The 22,182-nt window shown below is 37.8% G+C and overlaps 1 protein-coding gene across 4 annotated transcripts in view; it reads right to left on the bottom strand.

Annotated features, from left to right (window-relative positions):
- The window catches only part of Tpk1 (thiamine pyrophosphokinase), a 328,217-nt gene that overhangs the window by 216,913 nt on the left and 89,122 nt on the right, over window positions 1-22,182 (bottom strand). For all 4 annotated transcript variants that reach the window (XM_006506219.4, XM_006506218.4, NM_001311111.1 and 1 more), the window contains one exon: window positions 3,455-3,524. In XM_006506219.4, coding sequence (XP_006506282.1) covers window positions 3,455-3,524 — 70 coding nt within the window. The remainder of the gene's footprint in view (window positions 1-3,454; window positions 3,525-22,182) is intronic.

A 22,182-nucleotide genomic window follows, 5' to 3' on the forward strand; every position in this document is an offset into this window, starting at 1 on the left:
CCTAAATGTCCCACAACAGAAGAATGGATTCAGAAAATGTGGTTCATTTACACAATGGAATACTACTCAATTATTATGAACGAGGACAACCTGAGTGTTGCAGGCAAATGGATGGAACTAGAAAATATCCTAAGTGAGCTGACTCAGACTCAAAAGGACATGCATGGTATGTACTCACTAATAAGTGGATAATAGCAAAAAATAAAAATAAAAATAAAACCTACAGAATACCCAAGATACAGTCCACAGAACTCAAAAAGCTCAACAAGCCTGAAGTGCCCATGTGGGAGAGAGAAGAAAACAATCACAAGTGGGGAGGGGAGGAAGGAGGGACCTGGGAGGGAAATTGGCTGGAGCAGGTAAAAGGGGGAAGAGGGGAACTTGATCTAGTATTAGGTGAGGGAAAAGGACTGAAGCCCTGAGGGCCAGCACAAAGAATGTAAACAGGCAGCCTCAGGAAATAGGAGGTTAGGAGGACCCTCCCCAAGAATGTACCAGAAACCTGGAAGATAAGAGACTCCCAGGACTCAAAGGGAGGGATCTTAGATAAAATGCCCAACAGTAGGGAGGGGGAATTTATAGAGCTCACTTCTAGCAGGAAGACAGGACATCAAGTGAGGGATGGGGTTGCCATCCCACAGTCACATCTCTGACCCATAATTGTTCCTGTCTGAAAGAATTACAGGGATGGAAATGGAGAGAAGCCTGAGGAAAAGAAGGCCCAAAGTGGGATCCAGCTCAAGGGGAGGTCCCAAGGCCTGACCCTATTATTGAGGATATGGAGCACTCACAAAAAAGGGATCTATCATGACTGCCCTCTGAAAGACCCACCAAGCAGCTGAAAGAGTCAGATATTAGCACCCAACCAGTGGACAGAAGCAGCTGACCCATTGTTGAATTAGGGAAAGCTGAAAGAAGCTGAGGAGAAGGGCAACCCTGTAGGAGAACCAGCTGTCTTAATTAATCTGGACCCCCGAGATCTTTCATACACTGGACCACCAAACAGCATACACCAGCTGATATGAGACCCCCAAAACACAGAGTAGAGGACTTCCAGGTCTGTGTTCATTCAGAGATGATGCACCTAACCCTCAAGAGGCTGGAGGCCCCTGGAGGTCAGGCGGGGTGTGTGTGTGTGGGGGGGGGGGGGGGGCTCCACGTGAGATGGGGTGTGGTGGGGAGGAGGTGTGGGATGTGGATCAGTTGGAGGGTGGATGTGGGGGGGGCGGGGAATGGAATATGGAATGTGAAAAAAATAAAATCAAATTTAAGAAAAAAAAAAAAAAAAGAGAGACCAGCCTCAGCCCACAATCTGTAATTTGGCCTTTTAAAGCTCAGGATTTTGTTGGTGTTTATTTTGTTTTTCATTGTGAGGGCTTTTTGTTAAAAAATACAATTAAGAGGAATTATGTGTAGTCACCTGTATCCAATTAGTTTTACTGGTTAGGGCGTAGAAGTAATGAGATTTATTCAAAGGATTTTATTCCCATGCAAAGCAGTTAGTTTCACTTGTCACTTCTAGGGACTCTACCCTTCCCCAGGCCAACCATGTCCAAAGGAGTCAGAGCAAGAATCACTGCAAGCATCGGTCCAACCTGAAAATCAATGAGTAGTAACTGCATTGCTTCACTAAACATCTTCATGTGTAGACAAACAATTGTAAGACACATTATCTACATTCCTCAATGCGTTCAATAAGATTATTTGTAAATTTGACTGGGCATAACACCTGTGATCCCAGTACTCAGGAGGCAGAGAGCTTGTGAGTTTGAAGTCAGACTGGTCTACATAGTGAGTTCCAGGACAACCAGGGCTATATAGTGAGAACCTGTCTCAAAAAACAAAACAAGAAAGCCAAAAAAAAAAAACAAATTATTTATAATGTGATTGTTATTTTGAAATTAATTAAAATAATATCAAAACTAATGTTACTTGTTTCCAAAATCACTAATGTTTTGCTTTGAAATATGAATAAAAGTGTTCCCTTTTTTCTTTGCTACCAGTGCTTGGCTCAACTAAATAAAATACCCAGTATAAAGATGTGTAATTTTTCATAATCATTTCAGACGGTTCTCATAATCATGAAGTAGGTGGAAAGTGCTGAGTTAATGCTTGCTAAGTCCTGCTTTTAATTATGTTCTTGAGTTGTATCTACCATTAGAGAGGTCATGTTCAACTGCCACGTTCCGGAGCTGTGTCTACCATTATGGAAAAAGTGTTTAAGTGCCAACTACTTGGTAGCAACCAGGCTGTAGGCACGAGTCAAACAGTGCCCACTTTATAATCTGGGCCCCATGGCATGCCTCCCTGTTCTGAACTATGTGCCACGGCACTTTTTAAAACAACTTGCATGTTTTTCAGGCATTGTCCATGTGAGGTATTCGGTAGAGAAACTTGCAAAGTTGTGCAGTAAATAAGCAAATGAAATTTAACTGTCCTAGGCTGTCACTATTATTGCCTTTTTGATAACTGCAGCCAGTCTCCAGACATTAGCAATAGCATCTGATCTCAAAGGAAACATGACTTCTCCACAACGTGCAACCAGCTGCTCTCAACAGCACTTCCAGTATTAGAAAGCTGATGTTAGACATTCTGATGTTACAAAGAAAAATACATGATTTCAAAGTACATATGTTTAGTGCCCACACAGGGCCTGTTATGCCATAATATTTTTATTTTTGTTTTGGAAGCCAAGTAGGCGATTTCTCAAATACCAGCCCTTTCAAAATAGCTACTAACACATACGAGAATGAGAATGACTGAACAGTGTATTTACAAACACTGAGTTTTCACAAACTGCACACAAAACTATACCATGAAATCTTGTGTTTCCAAAAAGAGTTGGGCCACAAACACCTTCACATCTAAACTAGTTTGAAAATCTATCTCTATCAAATGTGTTCTCTCACTGAAAAATATCTCACCATCCAAAGGTCAGGAAACCAAGATATTGCAGAGAGCAATTCTTTAGATGAAGTCTCAAAAATATACGTCTGTAACTCAGAAGTAATTAAGAAACAGTAAGTCACACTAAGATTTATTCAACACTAATATAAAACCTCACATTTCTACAGCAGACTATTTCTTTTCTAGGAGTCCAGTTGCTTTTTTTTTTTTTTTTCACTTAAAGTGTATTAATCCCAATATAAATAGCCATTTTAGGTTTATTTAGCCAATCTTCAAGTCCTCAGAAATTTCAATACATGATAATGTGACTTAGCTAGGCTTTAAAGTAATAGAATACAGATTTAAAAACAAGACAAAACATGATCCTAATTCTAAGAGATCTCATTCATAGAAAGAAGTAATGCATCATGGTTATACAGCCCAGCCCTCTCACAGAGGTGGTTTCCTATGATGAATATGAAGAAAAAGAACTAGTCACCACAGAATAATTAAAAGCAAGGAGCAGCAGAAGTGAGGACCATGTAGACCCTGACTCGCTGGAGCTTACCTTTCTCTCTCTCCTTCAGTGAGATCATATAAGTGGTTGGCACCCCCATCAGCACAGGCTCTTAAGAGAGCTTCAAACAAAAAGAATACAAATCTTATGTCAGTAGAGATAGCAAAGCACAGTGTGTCATGTGAGCATCACTAAAGAGCAAACACTCAGAGCATATTGGCACACTACCCTGGATCATGACATTTACCTTATGGCGTGTCTATTGTTATTACAGGTGACTCTACATTGGAAGACAGAACCACTCACAGACCCTTTGCATCTTCTCCAGTCCATCTGAACAGAGGTGGAGAAGATATGGAGCTACCTGCTCTACATTCTACCTTTTTCCCTCTTTTATTACCGAAGCTGGGTTCAGGCTTATAAAGACGGCAGGCTACAGCTTCTGACAGCCAGTTGCTTTGACTATGTTAACATGCTGGCTTTGGAATTCTACTGGGAACTGTGGTATATTCAAGTGACAGCCTGTTTCACAGTTCTGTGCCTCTGTTTGTCTTCCCTCTAGAAACATTGAAGATCTTCCTTTTCTCTGATGTCTTGAACTTCAAAATTATGCCTAAGCAGACTGTGCTCCCCACAGCTGAGGAAGCGGATCTCTCAAGTTCTCATGAATCTAAGTCATCTTAAGTCAATTACTTTCCATCCTCTGTCCTGTTTACCTGTCTGTCTCTGGGAATTCCACTGAAACATTTCTGGGGACAGTCTTACCTTCCCTCGACCTTTCTCCAGATGTTTCATTCTTGTCTTTCTTCTGTATGTGACCTTCCTTCAACTCTCTTGCAATTTATAAAACCTCTCTTCAATTATGTCAAACATCAATATTATGTTAATAATTGGGTGTTAATATTAGTAGTTAAGATTACTGTTTTTAAACTATTAAATCAATTTTCAAGAAAGGATCTTTATGGCATTTTGTTGCTACTTTTTAATGCTTCGTTTTTAGAATAAAATAAAATGAGATAAAACAAAAATTAATATATTGGAGCTAGACAAAAAAAAAAGAGAGAGAGAAAGAAAATGCCCCAGAGAAGGCACAAGAAAAAAGGCCCACTAGTTCTTACACTTAGGAATTCCATTAAAAACACTAAACTGAAAGTCATAATGTATATGTAAAAAACCTTGTGCAGAACTGAGAACAGCGCCTGGTTCTCTGAGAGTTCATGTGAGATTCGATCATGTTGATTTAGAGAGCCTTGGCCTCGTTTAATTTTTTTTTAAATCCTTGCCCTAGGAGTTAAGAATAATCAATTTTTTTATCCTATGGTGTAGGAATGGTTGCACGATATTGGTGATTTAACAGGATATCATGGCAATTTCTTTATCTTTAACAGACCAATGTCTTGTCTTCTGCCCCTATACAACTATTAAGATCCAAGCTATTAAGTACATTGGTTACTTTTTCATTGTAGATTTATACAAGTGTAATCGGTAGTAATGATGCCACAACCCCAAATTCATGCTATCTTGAAATTTCCTCCACCAAATAAATTAGTTCATTACTTACATCTCAAGCAAGTGGAAAAATATAGCCAGATTGGTTTTTTTCCAAAATATTTCATGAATAGCGTGTATCCCAAATGCTAATAGAGTCTTTATTCCTATCTGTGGGTTTCCACTGTCTGTATTACTCTCAACAGCACTCTCTTCCAGGCTCCAAATAGAACAGCCCAATAAGTTCCACTCACAGCATTCAACTGATTTCCTAGTCCAAAATTTCAACGTCTTCCACACTAAGTCATAGCATGAGCAAATGCCTAAGACAGAAATAGCTTCAGAAGAAACAAACTACTCTGTTGACCTAATTCTTCATTTTCAAAACTATCCTATCACCATCGTGTGTGCAGATTTACCTATATTTAAGTAGATTTCGAACATTCAACTCTAATTTTTGATATGCTAACATCAGAAGAGAGAATGCAATGGTTAGCTATCAAACTCTATGGACAGACTGAAAAGCTCATCAAAGTCTATCTATTCTGTGATCCCTGTCATATATGAAACAAAATCAGGCTAAGGGGGTAAAACACTAAGTTTTAGCTTGAGCTTCTATACTACAGAGTAGGGTCATTAAACAATTAGTAATTTAGTAATTACATCTAGTCACAACACATGAACACACTGGGCATTCAGTAAACAGTTTTCTCTGCTTTTTGTTAGAATTTTTCAAAATATGAGAAGTTTACATTTTAGAAAAGAAGAGCCCAAGCTACTACAAAATATTAAATGAAATTAGAGTTTATATAAAAACAACTCAGAGGGGTGGCTAGTTTCATTAACCACCCTAAACACTTTATAATGACTAGAACCCACGTTCATATTACGCTAGGAATACAACAGAAGTTCATTGAATTTGTGGCACATTTCCAACATATCAAAATCATCATCAGTGGAGAGGGAAAAATGAACTCACATAAAATAGCAAATATCACTGATTGGGGAGCATAAAAAGACTGATTAATAGAAACAGATGGTAAACGATCAGTAATTACCCTCAGAGTATAAAAAGTAATTCTCCATAAACAAAATTAACAAGTTTTTGAGATCTTTTATGTAAAAATTTATTTACTAAAGCACTATAAAATGAAAGAAATAGTGTTTAACTGGTAAAAATTAACAAGTATAATGATATCAATTTCCATACTATATTACATAGCAAAGATCAGCTGAATTCAACGTTTAAGTAATTTTAAGAGCCGGGGGTAAAGATGTGTGATAAAGTGCTGACCTAGCATTTGTGAAGCATGGTTTTGTCCCCAGTGATATCACAGACAAACAAACAAAACAAAATAAACAAGACACAGGTTATTTTCGTTTAGTTGTTATGCAAGCACACGTTGCTGTGGAAGGAAATGGAGTGAGAAGCAAATGTATGTATGTCCTCTAGACTAACAAAAGCTTCATTTGCAATGAGCAGAAGAGGCAGCATCAAAGGAAGACACCGGAAGGCACTCAACACACCCATCTCTGATAACATTCCCATTATTTTTTCAATCAAAAAAAATTGAAGACATTATTTCTAACATATTTTATGTAATAGATTTAGGGAAACTTATGAAAGACAAACAGTAACTAAATTTATCCATATTATCAAGGTTATAAGTAGAAACTGAGAATAATAACTAAGGAAATGTACAGACTATCCTCTTGTTACACATAAGTTAGAAATGTGGATATATTCCTTCTGAAGGGAAAAGAATTCGCTTTCAGAACAATTTGATTCCTATAAGGTACCATAAAAATTTTCTTTACTTTTTAAAAACTTTATTCAAAAAACTATTTTCAAATTTTACAAACATATAAATAAAATTAATTGCAAAATAAAATATTTGAAGAATATAGCAAGCAGTGATAGCACAGGTTCACACGAGGCAATTTAAAAAACATGCAATACATATAACCAATAAAGAGAAAGATGATGTAACAGACCCCGAAATGGAGGGCATGCTAAAGGAAGCGTCAGATAAATCACAATAAATTGGTCCCAAAATATCCATTCATCATAATTTACATTGTCCTAAGCATTACTGCATGAGTTAGCTCTTAATGTCAAATGTTCATTAGCTTATACAGCAAATTTTTTGCAGATTGTCTGGTAATGGTTGAAGAATTATTTACTGTGCTTCAGGTTGATAAACATGTGAAAACTAAAACACACTAAAAACCACTGGAACAACTGTTCTATCGAAGGAACTCTGAGAATGTTAAAGATATCTTAAGTGTTGTTTTTTAACTCAGCATTTAGCAATATTAACAACAACAAAAAAAAGAACTGTACTTACAACTACAGGTAAATTGGCTATTTCAAAATCTTCTGTTGAATAAAACTGAAGAGAAATAATTTCACTTACTGCAAAGTATATTATTAAAGTAATTCCAAGTATTTATATGAAAAAAAAAAGAGGAGGAGGTAGAGAGGAAGAAAAAAAAGATCTCGACATTTTAGTGACTTAAAAGAACACTGGAGTTCGATTTTGGTCCCAGTATCTATGAATTCTGACTAGCACAATGATTTTAAACTAATCCCTACAGCTCTGATTTTAATGGAAAATCACCAAAATTACTATGGTGTATGCCACCAATTAACATAAATATCCAGAAATGACAGAAAGGCAATGTAGATAAAGCAAGAGGGGAGATGCCGAGGAATATGTGTAAATGAACAGACAACTGTACATTACAGTATTTTAAACTGTGCTTCCTCTGTGATGCAGAAATCCTAGATAGACAATATAAATTCTTGTCTACATAGACAAGATGGTAAGCATAAGGATAATTGTTATTGCATACATATAGTAATAGAAAAAAACATAGCATGCATACATGACTATCATGTAAACACTGATGACTATTCAATAGGCCTCATATCCTACCACCAAGGAAGTTGTTTCTATATACACTAGTATGCTACTTGTTTGAATATGTGATCTTCCAGAATCAGCCTCCTACATTATAGGACTACAGAAACGTGTCACTACATTTGGCTTTAGTCATTATTTTTGACTTTAATCTCTTCTTTTTTCCAGCCCAGTCGCTATCCCCCTCCAGTTTGTTCTGTCCTCCAACTGTTCCTCAGTCCACTCCTCTTCCCCTGTTTCTAAGAGGATGTCCTCACTGACTCCCATCCCCCAAACCCACACAGCCTGCCAGGCCTTCCCATTCTGTGGGGCCACAAATCTCTCAAGAGTTAGGTGCATCTCCTCTCACTGAGGCCAAACCAGGCAGTATTCTGCTGTGTATGTGTCAGAGGTCTCAGACCAGCTAGTGTATGCTGCCTGGTTGGTGGCTCAGTGTCTGAGAGATCTTGGGAGTCCAATTTTGTTGAGACTGCTGATCTTCCTATGGGGTCACCCTTCTCCCACATTCTTCCAGCCTTTCCCTAATTCAACCACAGGAGTCCCTGACTTCAGACATTGGCTGGGTGTTAAGTATCTGCTTCTGTCTCAGTCAGATGCTTGTTGGGCCTTTCAGAGGAGAACCATGCTAGGCTCTTATCTATAAGTACATCATATCATCAGTAATAGTGTCAGGCCTTGGAGTCTCCCTTTGAGATGGGTCCCAATTGGGGCCAGTCACTGGACCTCCTTTCCCTCAGTGTCTTCTCCATTTTTGTCCTGCAGTTCTTTTACACAGGAACAATTCTGGGTCAGAATTTTTGAGTTTGGGATAGCAACCCCATCCCTCTACTTAATGCCCTGTCTTTCTACTGGAGGAGGATTCTACAAGTTTCTTCTCCCCACTGTTGGGCATTTCACCTAAGGTCCCTCCCTTTGAGTTCTGAGAATCTCTCACCTTCCAGATCTCTGGTACATTCTAGAGCCCCCACCCCCACCCCACCTACTGAGGTTGTATATTTTCGTTCACTCTGCTGGCCCTCAGGCTTCACTCCTGGTCCCCCAATAACTAATCATGTTCCCCTTTTCCCCTGTTCTTCCCTCTCCCTCTCCCACTCAGTTCTATCCCTCTGCCCTCTGTTTTCTACTCCCTTTCAAGAGGGATTGAAGCATCCTCACTTGGGCTCTTTATCTTATTCACTTTCTTGGGTTCTGAAGATTGTATCCTGGGTATTCTGTACTGTGTGGGTGCTGAGAATTAAACTGAGGTCCTCTGCAAGAGTAGTCAATGTTCTTAACAGCTAAACCATCTCTCTTGCTTCCTAATATATTATTTTATATGATAAATTCTTTTAAAAAGTATACTTCTTGTTTCGGTCTTCTAGTAAATAGCAACTCAGAAAGTATATAACAATATACCAACCTTGGAAAACTAAACATCACATACAGGTTTTTATATCAAGATTATGAATTGATCAAACAGTAATAAGCATTGATAAAATGTATCTACACTGAAAAGTAGATATTAGAGCTAATTCCTTAAGGAAACACATATCTATCAAAGGGCAATAGCCAGAGTCCCAGACCAGATAGCCTTCATTGCATCAAACACTTAACCATGGCTGAATGAGACACTGGAAAGATATCCTTCCTAGATTTCACTATTATATTATTATTATGCAAGCATGATGAACTGTCTTATAACCTTCCTAAAAGGTTAATGAACTTCATGACTGAGCAAGACTTTCAAGCTATATGTGTTATTTCAATCATAAAACTGCCTCTCTATTCCTCCCAGTAGCTGTTAAACACTGAGCGTGTATGTGTGTGTATGCATGAGTGTACCTATGCCAATATAAACCAATTATTGATATTTATCTATATATATGTTATATAAGATAATATATAAATATATATTGGTAATATATAATACATAAATGTATATATATGTGTGTGTGTGTGTGTGTGTATATATATGTGTGTATATATATTTGGATGAAATTTAAATGCTGTGATGTGAAACTTTTCTTTATAAGGAGTATGAACTATATCAAATTTTAATTTCAAACTCAGCAAAATGAACAACAACAACAAAAAAAAACCCCCATAAAGTTACTATTATACCTCAGTAGTAGAGCACTTGCTTAGCATATGTGAAATCCTGGGATCAATTCCCAATACACAAGGGGTGGGAGTTCATGCACACACATGGAAGAGAGGAAAAGAAAATACTCTTATATGTATTTAAGATAAAAAATAATTCAGAATAATCCCTATTTGGGAGAAAGGGGTGAAATACTTAATCAGGCAGAAACTAGGAGGTTTTCCAGCTAGAGTCAAGGAGACTTTGCAGGTTTCCTCTTTTGCTGCCATGCTCCTTGAGACTGGGGACGTAGAATTATGGAGTCTGCCATCCTGACCCAAGCGAAGGCCATGATAAGAAAGCAAGGAGACAAGTGTGAACACACTGAGTTCCCACTGCTATAGCTAAACCAGGGACAAGTCTGAGTTCTATAAATCAATAGATTTTCTTCCTGCCTGAGGCAAGTTAGAGTTGGGTTCTATGCCACTTAAAAATAAGAAAGCCCGACTGGGCGGTGGTAGCCCACGTCTTTAATCACAGAACTTGGGAGGCAGAGGCAGGCAGATTTCAGAGTTGGAGGCCAGCCTGGTCTACAGAGTGAGTTCCAGGACAACCAGGGCTACACAGAGAAACACTGTCTCAAAAAAAAAAAAAAGCAAGCAAGCCCAACTAGGAAAAGCATTAATTTGTAACTTAGAGGCAGAGTCCTCAAATCTATATGGAAACAAGCTCTTAAAGAAGAGGTATCATGCCTTTGGCTGGTATGTAAATCACCATGAAAGCCCTGGATGCAGCTTAGTCATTTAGCTCCTGGACTTGGTAAAGAGAGATAGATTAGTGTGCTTTCTCTTCCAAGGCTTTATTTCATGTAGAAAAAATCCTTTTACTCAGAAATGCATGGAAATATATTCTCTCCTAAAGAAATAACAATTTACTTTTCTTAGAGGAGTGCTGAAATGTTCATAAAATTAACTGCTGTTTAGAGATCTTTTTCAGGGTTTTAGATAGAAGGTTTTACTTATAGAATATTTATGTGCAATTATTAAGAAAGCTCACACTATTTGTAATATTCTTCAGCTAGTAAGTGGGATACTCATTAAATTTTAGTCAAATCCCTAACAAAAAATTATCCTTTCAAATGAACATCAAGTGCTGTTTGTACGGAGCATCAACATGCACTGTTGTGCACCAGCCCGAATGACCTGCTTCATGCCACGTAATGGAGATTTTTATTGCCTTTTAGCAAATATTGCTGTATAAATTCTATTATCATTTCTCTCTCTCTTCCTTCCCTCAGAATATACTGCAGAGATGAAGCATGACATCTCGTCTTCCACAATGCTATTTATAAAGTCTATAGTGAAATACCTCTTTAATTCTGGGTGTCACCGACTATCTAATTACTAAGAAATCTCAAGAAACACCAACCGTCAAGCTGTTATGTATCAGCTAGCACTGAGAAATTTTTCTTAAAATGGGCAAATCTCATTTGGTATAAAAAATGCTAAGTAACACAGATAAATAAAATTATCTTGCATGTATAAAGAGCATATGTATTTGTTTAGCTAAATATATATTGTTACAATCAAGTAAGATCTCAAGAGCTCTCAATCCTTACATTGTCACTAGCAACCGGCTACTCTTTAGGGAGGCAACAGCAAATATGAACTCACTGCACAGTGCATAAGGCAAGCATGGAAGAGATAACAGCTGGCATTATAAAGCTTGCCATGACTCACACTTGTGATCTTTGATGAGTGCTTCTCTGGAGCACTGAAGACTATTCTGTATTCCTAGCCTCCACAAATAACAGGCCAACAGCACCTTGCTGCTGTGCTTATGGTAAATGGGTATCACAGTCATTCCAAGTTGGGAAGCAGGGCTCTAAGAGGAGCACACCCATTCCTAAGGAGGCTGACCAGGTCCCACAGCACATAGCTATAAGGAATAGTGCTCACACTATTCTGAAAACTTTCCAATTTAAATACAAGACGATCACTAAGAAACTACATTATCTAAAGTCAGGGTAACTATATACTAGCTAAACTGACTTTACATCTATTACATATCTACCTCCTATAAGGCTCAGTGTCTAAATTGCTAACACTAGTGAGAGCTGAAGTCAAGCCTTTCTGACTGCCCTCTAGGAGACACTGTGTGGTTTGCATCATTTCATTTCCCAGGCTGATAAGGATCAGCCATCCCATTCATCCCATCATGAACACTGAGCCTGTGAAAGGGTAGTTTCTGTTGACCAGCTCACTGCATAGTATACAATCATCCATAAGAGGCAGTGACAATTTGAAGACAGGAGTCAGATATTTATGAACGAACTGGAAAAAAAAAAGCTTATAACTAGCAGAAGGAGCAGGTACAGAAGAGTCAAGGACGGGAGCTGATTCACTTGGGAAAATGTAACAGCTTTTAATAAAGTTTTCAGATTAGAAAATCACTTTGCTGATGAAAATATGCTATAGAATGAATATAAAATAAATACAGGAGACTGCGGAGTGGGTGGAGCTCTAAGTCTATTTGCCCCTCCCTTTCCTTCCACAGCACTTCCACCCTTTCCTGAAAGCGACAGGGAGGTTCCAGTGGCAAGAGGTCCCAGAGACACAATGCATCTCTGAAATGACAGACACACTGCAGCATACCTCAAAAGCAAAACCACTGGTATAATAACAGCTGATATTGTATTTATTATATTTTATATAGGTAAAAGAAAATAGTACCATCCAGCTTATATTTATTCCTTTCCTGATACCTTTGATATTCATATAAAAACAGTTCAAGGTCAGTAAGATGGCTTAGCCAAAGTGCTTACCAGGCAAGCCTGAAGACCAGAATTCAAGCCTCAGACCTGGAGTGGGAAGCAGTAGTCTGTCTCTCGCTCTCTCTTTCTCTCTCTCATAAATTGAAAACTATTAAGGTATATATGATTTAAAAGAGGTTATGGAGTGAACTTCCCAGAAAATATCACTCTTCTCTTAGTATGAGAACAACCATTACATCTAAAAGGTAATATCAGGTTAACGTCAACAAACCGATTACTGACAAATAATCAGGAACCGGAAATTGGTTAATATTTATATTTGCAATTAACTCAAGAATTTCACATAAAACTTGACTATCTTTTAAATTTTTTTTAAAGGAACATAGTCATGAGCTAATTCTTTCTTCTTAAAAGGGAAAAAAAATGGGGATTTGGTGGTAGGGGTGGGGTGGAGAGTATATGAAGATTATGAGTACAAGTAAAAGCAGGCCAGCTAAAGAAGCAGGAATAACTGGGTAAAAGTTCAAGCCTGCACATAATGACACGAACATTCTACTGGGTTTTCTATAGGCCGGCATTATCAGCCTTAAAAACAGGGAGACAGCAAAAGAGCTTAAAAAGGCAAGGTTGTCTCTAGTACCATTCTTTTTCATTTGTAGAGTGCATAATGGCTCTTGGTACATGGGCTATCAGTCTCTCTCTCTCTCTCTCTCTCTCTCTCTCTCTCTCTGTGTGTGTGTGTGTGTGTGTGTGTGTGTGTGTGTGTGTGTGTGTGTGTGCGTGTGTGTGTGTGCCTGTACATAGGCCAGGGGAGGATGTCAGGTATCCCACAGTTCTCTGCACTACTCCCTTAAGGCAGGACTCTTACTGAACTTGAAGCTCACTGTTTGCTTGTGGCAGAGCTGAATGGTCCATGAGCTCCAGAGAGTCACTCTACAAGGAGGAATTACATGTTATCACACCCAGTTTTTTTAAGTTTTTGTTTGTTTGTTTGTTTGTTTGTTTGTTTCTTTTTTGTTGTTTTTTTGTGGGGGGGGTTGTTTGTTTTTTAGAAATGTTAGGGGTTTGAACTCAGGTCATCATACATTCTACAACAAGACCTCTTACCTCCTGAGCCATCTCCAGAGCTCAGAGAGATTAACCTTAGTCCTAAATTTTAACAAATCATGAAGAAATCCTAGCTTTAACAGATCACAGAGAAACTTCTATAAATATTTAAAAATAGCTGGCTTTAGATAATCACTTAGCCAGATAAGATGATAGTTGAGTAGAGAAGTAGATAAAGAAAGAAAGCATTAAGACCACAGTAAAAGAAGATTTCGAGTACAAGGGAGTCATTCTTAGCCTTAATTTAAAGGCATGTGTTTACTCATTCAATAAAGACCTTTGGACAGTCTAAGAAAATTGCAATAAATAATAGCCCAATAAAAATAAATTTAAAAATCTTCAGCACAATTTTAAGTGTCACATTCAACTGCATATAAATGGATCATTTACCATCATTGAGTGAGTTTTGTCTCTGATGGAACAGGGTAGTTCAGGAATGCCAATCAGTAAGTATAGAACATAGAGTAACAAGACAAAGGGAAAAACTATGAAGAACTTTGGAGATGGAGAAAGAGCATTTGAAAACAAGCAAAACCCTATGAAAAAAGCTCTAAAATAAAAGGCAGAAGGGAATAAATGATGTAAGCCACTGAAGTTTTCCTATAACATCAGAAACAAGACAAGGATGTCAACACGTACTACTTCCTTTTACGAAGTCTCAACCAGAATAATAAGGAAATTCTAGCTCCAGTTGGTTAGAAAGACTACACTCTGTTATACCAACAAGTATTTAAGATGGTTCAATAAAGCAAAATGAGGGACAAGGGAAGAATCAGAAAGGGTAATTTTACTGCTAACTATAAGGCATGTCTGTTTCCAATGCAACAAAATACTTGACAGAAGCTATTATATATGTATATATCCCTTAAGCCCACCAGAGCTACTTCAGTGTTCTCTTAGAAGGGAAGGGATAAAGCTTGAAGACATCAAATATCGAAGTCACCTTTATTGGCATTGGCATGTTGTAATAAGAAGTATACTTCTAAGCCAGGCGGTGGTGGCACACACCTTTAATCCCAGCACTTGGGATGGCAGAGGCAGGCAGATTTCTGAGTTCAAGGCCAGCCTGGTCTACAAAGTGAGTTCTAGGGCAGCCAGAGCTACACAGAGAAACCCCATCTCGAAGGAAAAAAAAAGTAAGTGTGCTTCTGCATCTACTAGTGTATAACAGTGCTTTGAACTAGCGAAGTGGTTTGTGAAGGAAACTGGAAGAGGGGTGCAGATCTAAGAACAGAGCAGCCACTGCCTCTAAGAATTGCTGGAAGGGCTCAATGGAAAGTGTAACTAGAAACCCTCACTATGCAGAACTTGGAATTCATTGCAATGAGCCTGTGACAGTGCTAGGAAAACCACACTTCCCAAAATAGTGTACCAAAGACACCTGACAAAACAAGGACACACAGATGCAAAGAAATGTCCCTTCTTCTAGTAATGCCCCTCTTTATCCCCTTGTAGACACAGCTGAATATCACATTTGTTAGACTGGAGAAACATCACCAGTGACATGGCTCACCCTGAAAGGGCAAAGGAGAAGGCTTCATAGGCTTAGGTCCATTGCTATAGTTTATGTAACTAAGGCTGGCTTGGAACTAAAATAAAGCTTAGTAGATAATCTGTAAGACATACATAATGTTTTTATTGTATTATATCTTCCTACCCCAATAGTGAATATGTATCCATTCAACTTATCTTCTTTCAACTGATTCAGTGTCCTGAGAAATCCTAACTGGTCTCTTTCCTTCTCTCACTGTTACTCCCTCTCCTAAGACCTCTCAAACCTGATGTAATACCCTGCACAGGGCAGTTGGTATCCCATACCTGCTTGAACTGAACTGAACACAGCATGACCTAAGTATCTTTCAAAAATCCACGGCAGGTCAGTTTGTTTTTTTAATCAACACTTTCTAAGTTTAATAAGCATTTGTGACATTGGAATCAGTACTAAAGTTCTACCCTGACATACAGAACAAAAGAGATTTGATATTAAATGCCCCTTTGGACTTGCATACCTCAAAAGATGTGTGTCTCCACCTGTGCCTCCATTTCCAGCAAATAAGGAGAAAACAAAAGGAAAAATATACCTTGGTGCTGAAATGTAAATTTTTACTTTCAAAATTACGAAGCATTTACCTAAAGGGATGATCTAACAAAATGTTCTAAATGTATCTTATACATCAAATACAGCAATGAAAGAAGAAAACAATGCCCTTCTACCCTAAACCTAATTTCGATAAGTGCCACCATTAACCCTCGGGATGGCTGTGAAACTACAAAACTTCTATTCCCTGGAGTGCCATCCCACTCCAACACAACCCCATTCTCATCAGCAGTACACACTATTCTATAGGACTTAAATTTTTATCCTCCCAGCTTGTGGCTAGTGTTTCATTTTGTTTTATGTAGTGTGTGCTTGTCACCATGAACAATATGTAATAATGTGTCACAGTGTCTAAATTTTTAAATGCAGTATTCAAATTTTCTTTTATTATTGAATATTGAAATATAAGAGATTTCTATTTAAAATATGAATCCAGTATACTAGGTTCATCGGAGTCATATAGATTTAATGAATTCATCAAAAGACTTATATTTTAATGATCCTACAATTAGCATCTACATGCATGATTATACATGTGTGAAATACCTTCTGTCCAGATGTCAAATACCTTAATGGATAGTCACCAGGTCATAGCATATGCACATTACATATTTTATTACATCATACCAGATCACTGCCCATAATGAGTGCACTATCTACACTAAATGAAATTTTATTAAATAGTAAAAGACTGAATGAGGCTCACAGCTTCTGTTTGTATCAAAGAGAATGCACAGCACATGCTTATACATTAGATCATAGTTACTATGTAAGATGCCCTGCCATGGAACCATGCATGTGACGAGGCTGACTGTCAAAAGCTCTAGATTGAAGTCTCAGCTGGAAAGTGGATCCTGGATAGATACAGAGTCCTTTTCGTTTCCTTTATTGGCAGTCTATAACAACAACCCTTTGGGAATTTACCTCTTCAAAGCCTGTCCTCATTGCCATAAGTTGATTGTAATAGGCAGACTCTTCTAGTCTAAGGGTCTATTCTGAAGCTGTGTACCGCAGTTCTCCTTATAAGAGGTACTAATATTATTCATGGTTTGCATCAGACATCTTAATAACTCTCCTTGCACACTATAGGCATTTACTTATTCATGCATGTGTTTATAGGGATACACTGAAAGTTAACCAGACATGGTGAGGAACAAGTACCACAAAAAAAAATAAGCATTTGAAGTCTTCAGTCATCCATGCTCTCCAACTAAGCTGTGTAACACAGTGGACACAAGCAAATGTGATGCTGAATATCTGAGATGCAGCTGTGTTGTTATGAAGTGTGAACTATGCCCTAGACTCTGAGGAAATAAAAAGTGAACTACACTACACTACACTACACCACTAATTGGGTGTATTTTGAAATAAGGATTATTCAAACAATTCTTATTCACAGAGACTTAATTTTTTTTTTTTTTTTTTTTTTTTGCTGTTTCCTTTTTCTACTAAATCTACGAGATTTAAGTTTATGTATGTGGGTCATCTTATTTTAAGCAAGTATAACCAATATGAGGAGAAACTTAATAAGCAAGATGGTTCCTAAGATGGAACCTATAGAGAGCTGTATGGAAACAATTCAGCATCAAGAGGAGATACAGCCAAGCGGCAGGTTACTTGAGAATCATGCAAAGTTGGGAAATTTTAGTCACTTTTATCACGCATGTAAAGCCTTGGATGGATGCCTATGCTAGCTTAGTACACTACAACACACTTCTTACTACCTATCAATATGTCATAGCAGCATATTGAATGTCTTGAATATACAGAATAAAATAGCTATACAAAATGAATGAATAAACAAAAGCAATCAAGCCCAATGTGGACATCCAGAAGTAGAAACTATGGCCACACTTGATCATAACAGAAGGGCTTCACTATTACTTTTAAATGTTAATTAACTAGGTGAGTAAGGATGGGGGGTGGGGGTGGGAAACAATCCTAAATTGAAACCAAGGAGTCAGAGGCAGCAAAAATGAGCAAGATCATCCAAAACAAGGAAAAACTTGTCACATCGATCCTGATAATCCCAGGGCAACACCACTATGTACACTTCTTTACTTTAGACAATTAAAATAATGTACAGAATATACAGAAAATAATAGTTCATTCATTTGTTGGGTTTCTTTTTTTTTCATATAATCAACTCTACCATCAGAATTGCCAAGACTAAATGATAAGCATCTTTCAAACATTCACTGTAGATGTGAGCCACCATAATCCCAAGAGGTCAAACAAGTTTTTGAGTACCTGGGCTTCTCGACATAAATCTGTATAAAACAGGTGCCTCATTTCCAGTGACCTTTACAAAGGATATAAACCACACAGCTAGACTGTCCTGCTTTAGAGCCATGGGCTTACATATTGTTGTTTTGTCTTGTTTTGTTTTGTTTTGTTTTGTTTTACACAAGGTTTCTCTGTGTAATCCAGGATGGTCTGGAACTATGTAGACCAAGTTTGCCTTAAACGTGTAGTGATTTGTTTGCCTCACTTTCTGGTTGCTAGGATTAAAGTTGAGAGCCAATTTGACTGGCTGCTTTTTCTGAGGCTTTGCTTCATACTTTTTTAAGTTGTGGAATGAAAAGAATATGAGATTAAAATTTCAATCAAGAGCTGGTAAATGATGCTCTAAGTGATGCAAATGCAAGATTATCTTTTTTGTTCTCATTCTATTCCTCTCTCAAGCACCAAGCATCTCTGAATATATCCCATGTTCCATGAATATAAATAAATTAGAAAAAATAGTCGATGGAATAGGAGAAAAAGCTAGAGGATTTGCTGCTGGATGGTAGATTTTTAATAAGACTTAAAAGGCAGAATTAACTTCAACAGCTGGAAGTTATTTTGGGCTTGCACCAAGGAACAGTGCTGCTGCTGTTTGTAAACATGACGGATGAGAGCAGCTTGCAATGGTGATGGATACAAATAAATATTTCATTACAAAAAATGTGTTCTATTGTCGTGTTTGTAAATTTTAAACAATTATAAGGGCTGCGCAGCAGCACAGGCAGTTACTCATTTTCATTCACAGGCAGCCATCTTTGTTTTTCTTTTGTCCTTCTGTATAACTACTCCATTCACTGGCTGTAGAGAACTAAAAGCAGCTAATAGAATTATGTACATCTTTTTAATTGCATTTTGATCCATAGAACTTAGAAATCAACAATGAGCTGCTGACCCTAAATGTGATTTAATAATAAAATCAAAGAGTGACAGACAGGGGAAATTCACCCTTTTAAAGATGCATTCCAGCTTGTGTTAATAATTCATAAAATATATAACCTCATAAATGCACAAAGAAGAGCAAAATAGCCCACAGAAATGAACTGAGATGGAAATATTGATCCTATAATATTTTAGATAAATGCACTAACAAGATGTGCCCTCCAAACAAACAAAACTCCTCCCAGTACATCAATGCCCTGGTTTTTTTTCATCATCAACCCATCAGGGGAACCAGAGTCTAGACTGTGAGATTCAATTCTCAGTAAAGTCACAGCAAGAGGAATAATCAGCGGACCATAAAAGGAAAAGGATGGAGAGAGCCAAGAAGTCAGATTGTAAGTCTACTCTGCAGGGATCTCTCAATAGCTGGGGCACACTGACTAAAGGATATCAAGAGAGCAAAATATTGTTTTCAGAAGTCTCTCTCTTTTTCCTACCCCAAACAATTGAATTAAAAACAAAAACAAGAAATCGAAATTTTGACTTCAAATAATACCTGAACAAAATTTCTTACCAATCACAATATTGATAAAGAACTGCCAAAGGCAGTGAAACTCAATTTGGGGTGTGAGAGAATGTCAAGGCTCTGGGCTACAGATACAGATCCAAGGTCAATGCAGGAGACCCTGGGGCTAAGGTGGGTAGAAGAGGCTGAACTGCAACCTACCCTGGGGCCTCCAGTACCCAGGCAGTGTCCATAAAACCTCAGTAATCCTTCCTAGCCTTCCTGCAGCTCCCAGAACTCAGACAAGGAACCCAGGGAGAAGTGCTGCCATCCCTATTACCCCAGCCCTGGCTGCCTAAGGACATTAACTCTTTGATCATTTTGGGGTCAATGAAAAGGGAATAACAAAGTATTCTAGAGTAGACAGGTTAACAGGAAAAAGGAGAGAAGAAAAAGTGGGGCAGTGATAAGAAATAGTTAGTTAGAAAAATAAAATATAACAAGAGGAAGAAAGCGGAAAAATCCTGCCTCCAAGTCAATACCAATCATGACTGGGAACATTACTAAGACTCACAGGACTTCAAGAAAATCTAAAACCATTCGACTATAAGAGCTCTTGAAAGAAATGTGAAAACCTTTGAAAATGAGTCACAAGCTTAAAGTGTAAAAATTTAAATCTAAACAAGAAATTAATCACTAAAAAGCCACTAAAGGGCAAGGAAGACAAAAACAAAGAGGAGAACAATAGCAAATGAATACTAAGAACTAATTAGAAATGATTTTTGAGGAGACAAAAATTGTTGCTCTGCTGGGGATAAATTGAGGGCCTCACTAATGGTGGTCAAGCACTGTGAAACATCCTGGGTGCCTCAAAAGTCTAATGATAGATGTATAAGTTTTTTATAAGAGAACTGGAGAACTAATTAAAGGCAAGCTTTCCAGTGCTGGCAGAGGAGAGAAACTTACAGAGAAGGGGACCAAACACTTCAGAATACACCACTAAAGAGTGAGAAGGCCCTCAAAACTAAATGCTCTAAAACATCCTCTGGTTAGAGAAAAAAAAAAAAAAAAGTACCAATGTGTCCTCAGACTTCTATACAGGAACAGAGATGGAACTGAAGGCCACTATGATCAGTGAAGTAAGTGACATCAGTAATCTAGTCCAAAAATATACTGGGCTAGCAACAGGAATGGTAGAAAAGGGTATAACGCAAAAATTGGGTACCAAACACAAAGAAGAGTATTTAGTTTGGGTTTCCTATAACCTAGTAGGGAAACTTTTGGTACAAGTGAAATATAATGTAAAACAATATGAAAAATATAAAAACATAAAATAAATTGAAGACATGGAAGGGCATACTGCCTTGAGTTGATCAATACACTCTGAAAACATGTCTTGAAGTTTCATCCTACACCCAATACAGATATACAGTTATTGCTACCTCCTAATAAGCAAAGTACTTAAAAGTGCCTTAAATTCCAGTCTAAAACTTACATCACAACTACCTGTAGTTACACCTAAAAGAGATCTGGTGCCGACTTCTTACAACCAAGCTATCACTCACCACCCCTACACACACACACACACACACACACACACACACACATACACACACACACAAGAGGGGGGTGGAGGAAGGAGAGAGGATAGACAGATGGACAGACAGACAGATAATATTTTAAACACATTTTAGGGCAGCTGAGGGTGTGGCTTAGTGGCAGAATGCCTGCCCAGTATGCAGGAAGCCCCCAAGATTAGCCCAATGCACTCACATAGACATAAAAATCTCTTAAAATAGGAGAAAATAAAAATAAAAACTGTTCCTCAGCTTAAAAGAAAATTATATGACAACATTTTAAAGCCCATGAAACTTCATTTCCATAGTTTCTTAAAAACAGTCCCAGGAAAGAAGAACTCAATGGAATAAAACCTATGATTTGCCTGAAGACTGCTCTTGTACTTTGCAGCCTTGCCTCCTCCCTCATGTGCATAACCTCAGCCCCAGTATCCACACTCACTCAGCACAGCCCTCCTGCTGTCAGCCGCTCATCACTGTGGACCTCTCCTCCATCAAGACTCTGCTGGGCATCATTTTCCTTAAGCTGCTCTGCTGCCCCTTACTGTACTTGGTTTCTGTTGTTTAAAAATCACATGTGGTAAGTGAACCTAAACCAAGTAATTCCAACAGGCTAAAAACAGGCAATGCCATATGCTGCAACTTTAGGAGAAAAGAAAGAAAAACAGGGTGAGGCATTCCTAAGGGAAGGACTGTTGCCCATTTTTTTAATCCAAGAAGATGCTAAAGAAAGGAAAGAATTAACAAGGTAGGATTAAATGAAGCAGATTAAATGCTGTAATCTGTAAACAAATTGGTTCTGTGTCTGTACCAAACTTCATAAAAAACCAAGTATATATGCAAATCACAAACAAATATCACAGAAACTCCAGATAGAATACACAAACCAGATAATGCTGTAACATAATACAATAAAAATAAAAACATGAGCTGATCCTAAATAGAAATAATGACAATCCTTAAGTGCTGATTTTTTAAACATCTTTAGGTCTAATGGGGGGGGGGGGGGAAACATAGGTTGAAAAGATTTTAATTAATTAACCTGATTATTAGAAGAAAAATAAAAATATTGTTAATGTCATG

The sequence above is a fragment of the Mus musculus genome, chromosome 6 (assembly GCF_000001635.26).
Source record: "Mus musculus strain C57BL/6J chromosome 6, GRCm38.p6 C57BL/6J".
In the NCBI taxonomy this organism is placed as follows: Eukaryota; Metazoa; Chordata; class Mammalia; order Rodentia; family Muridae; genus Mus; species Mus musculus.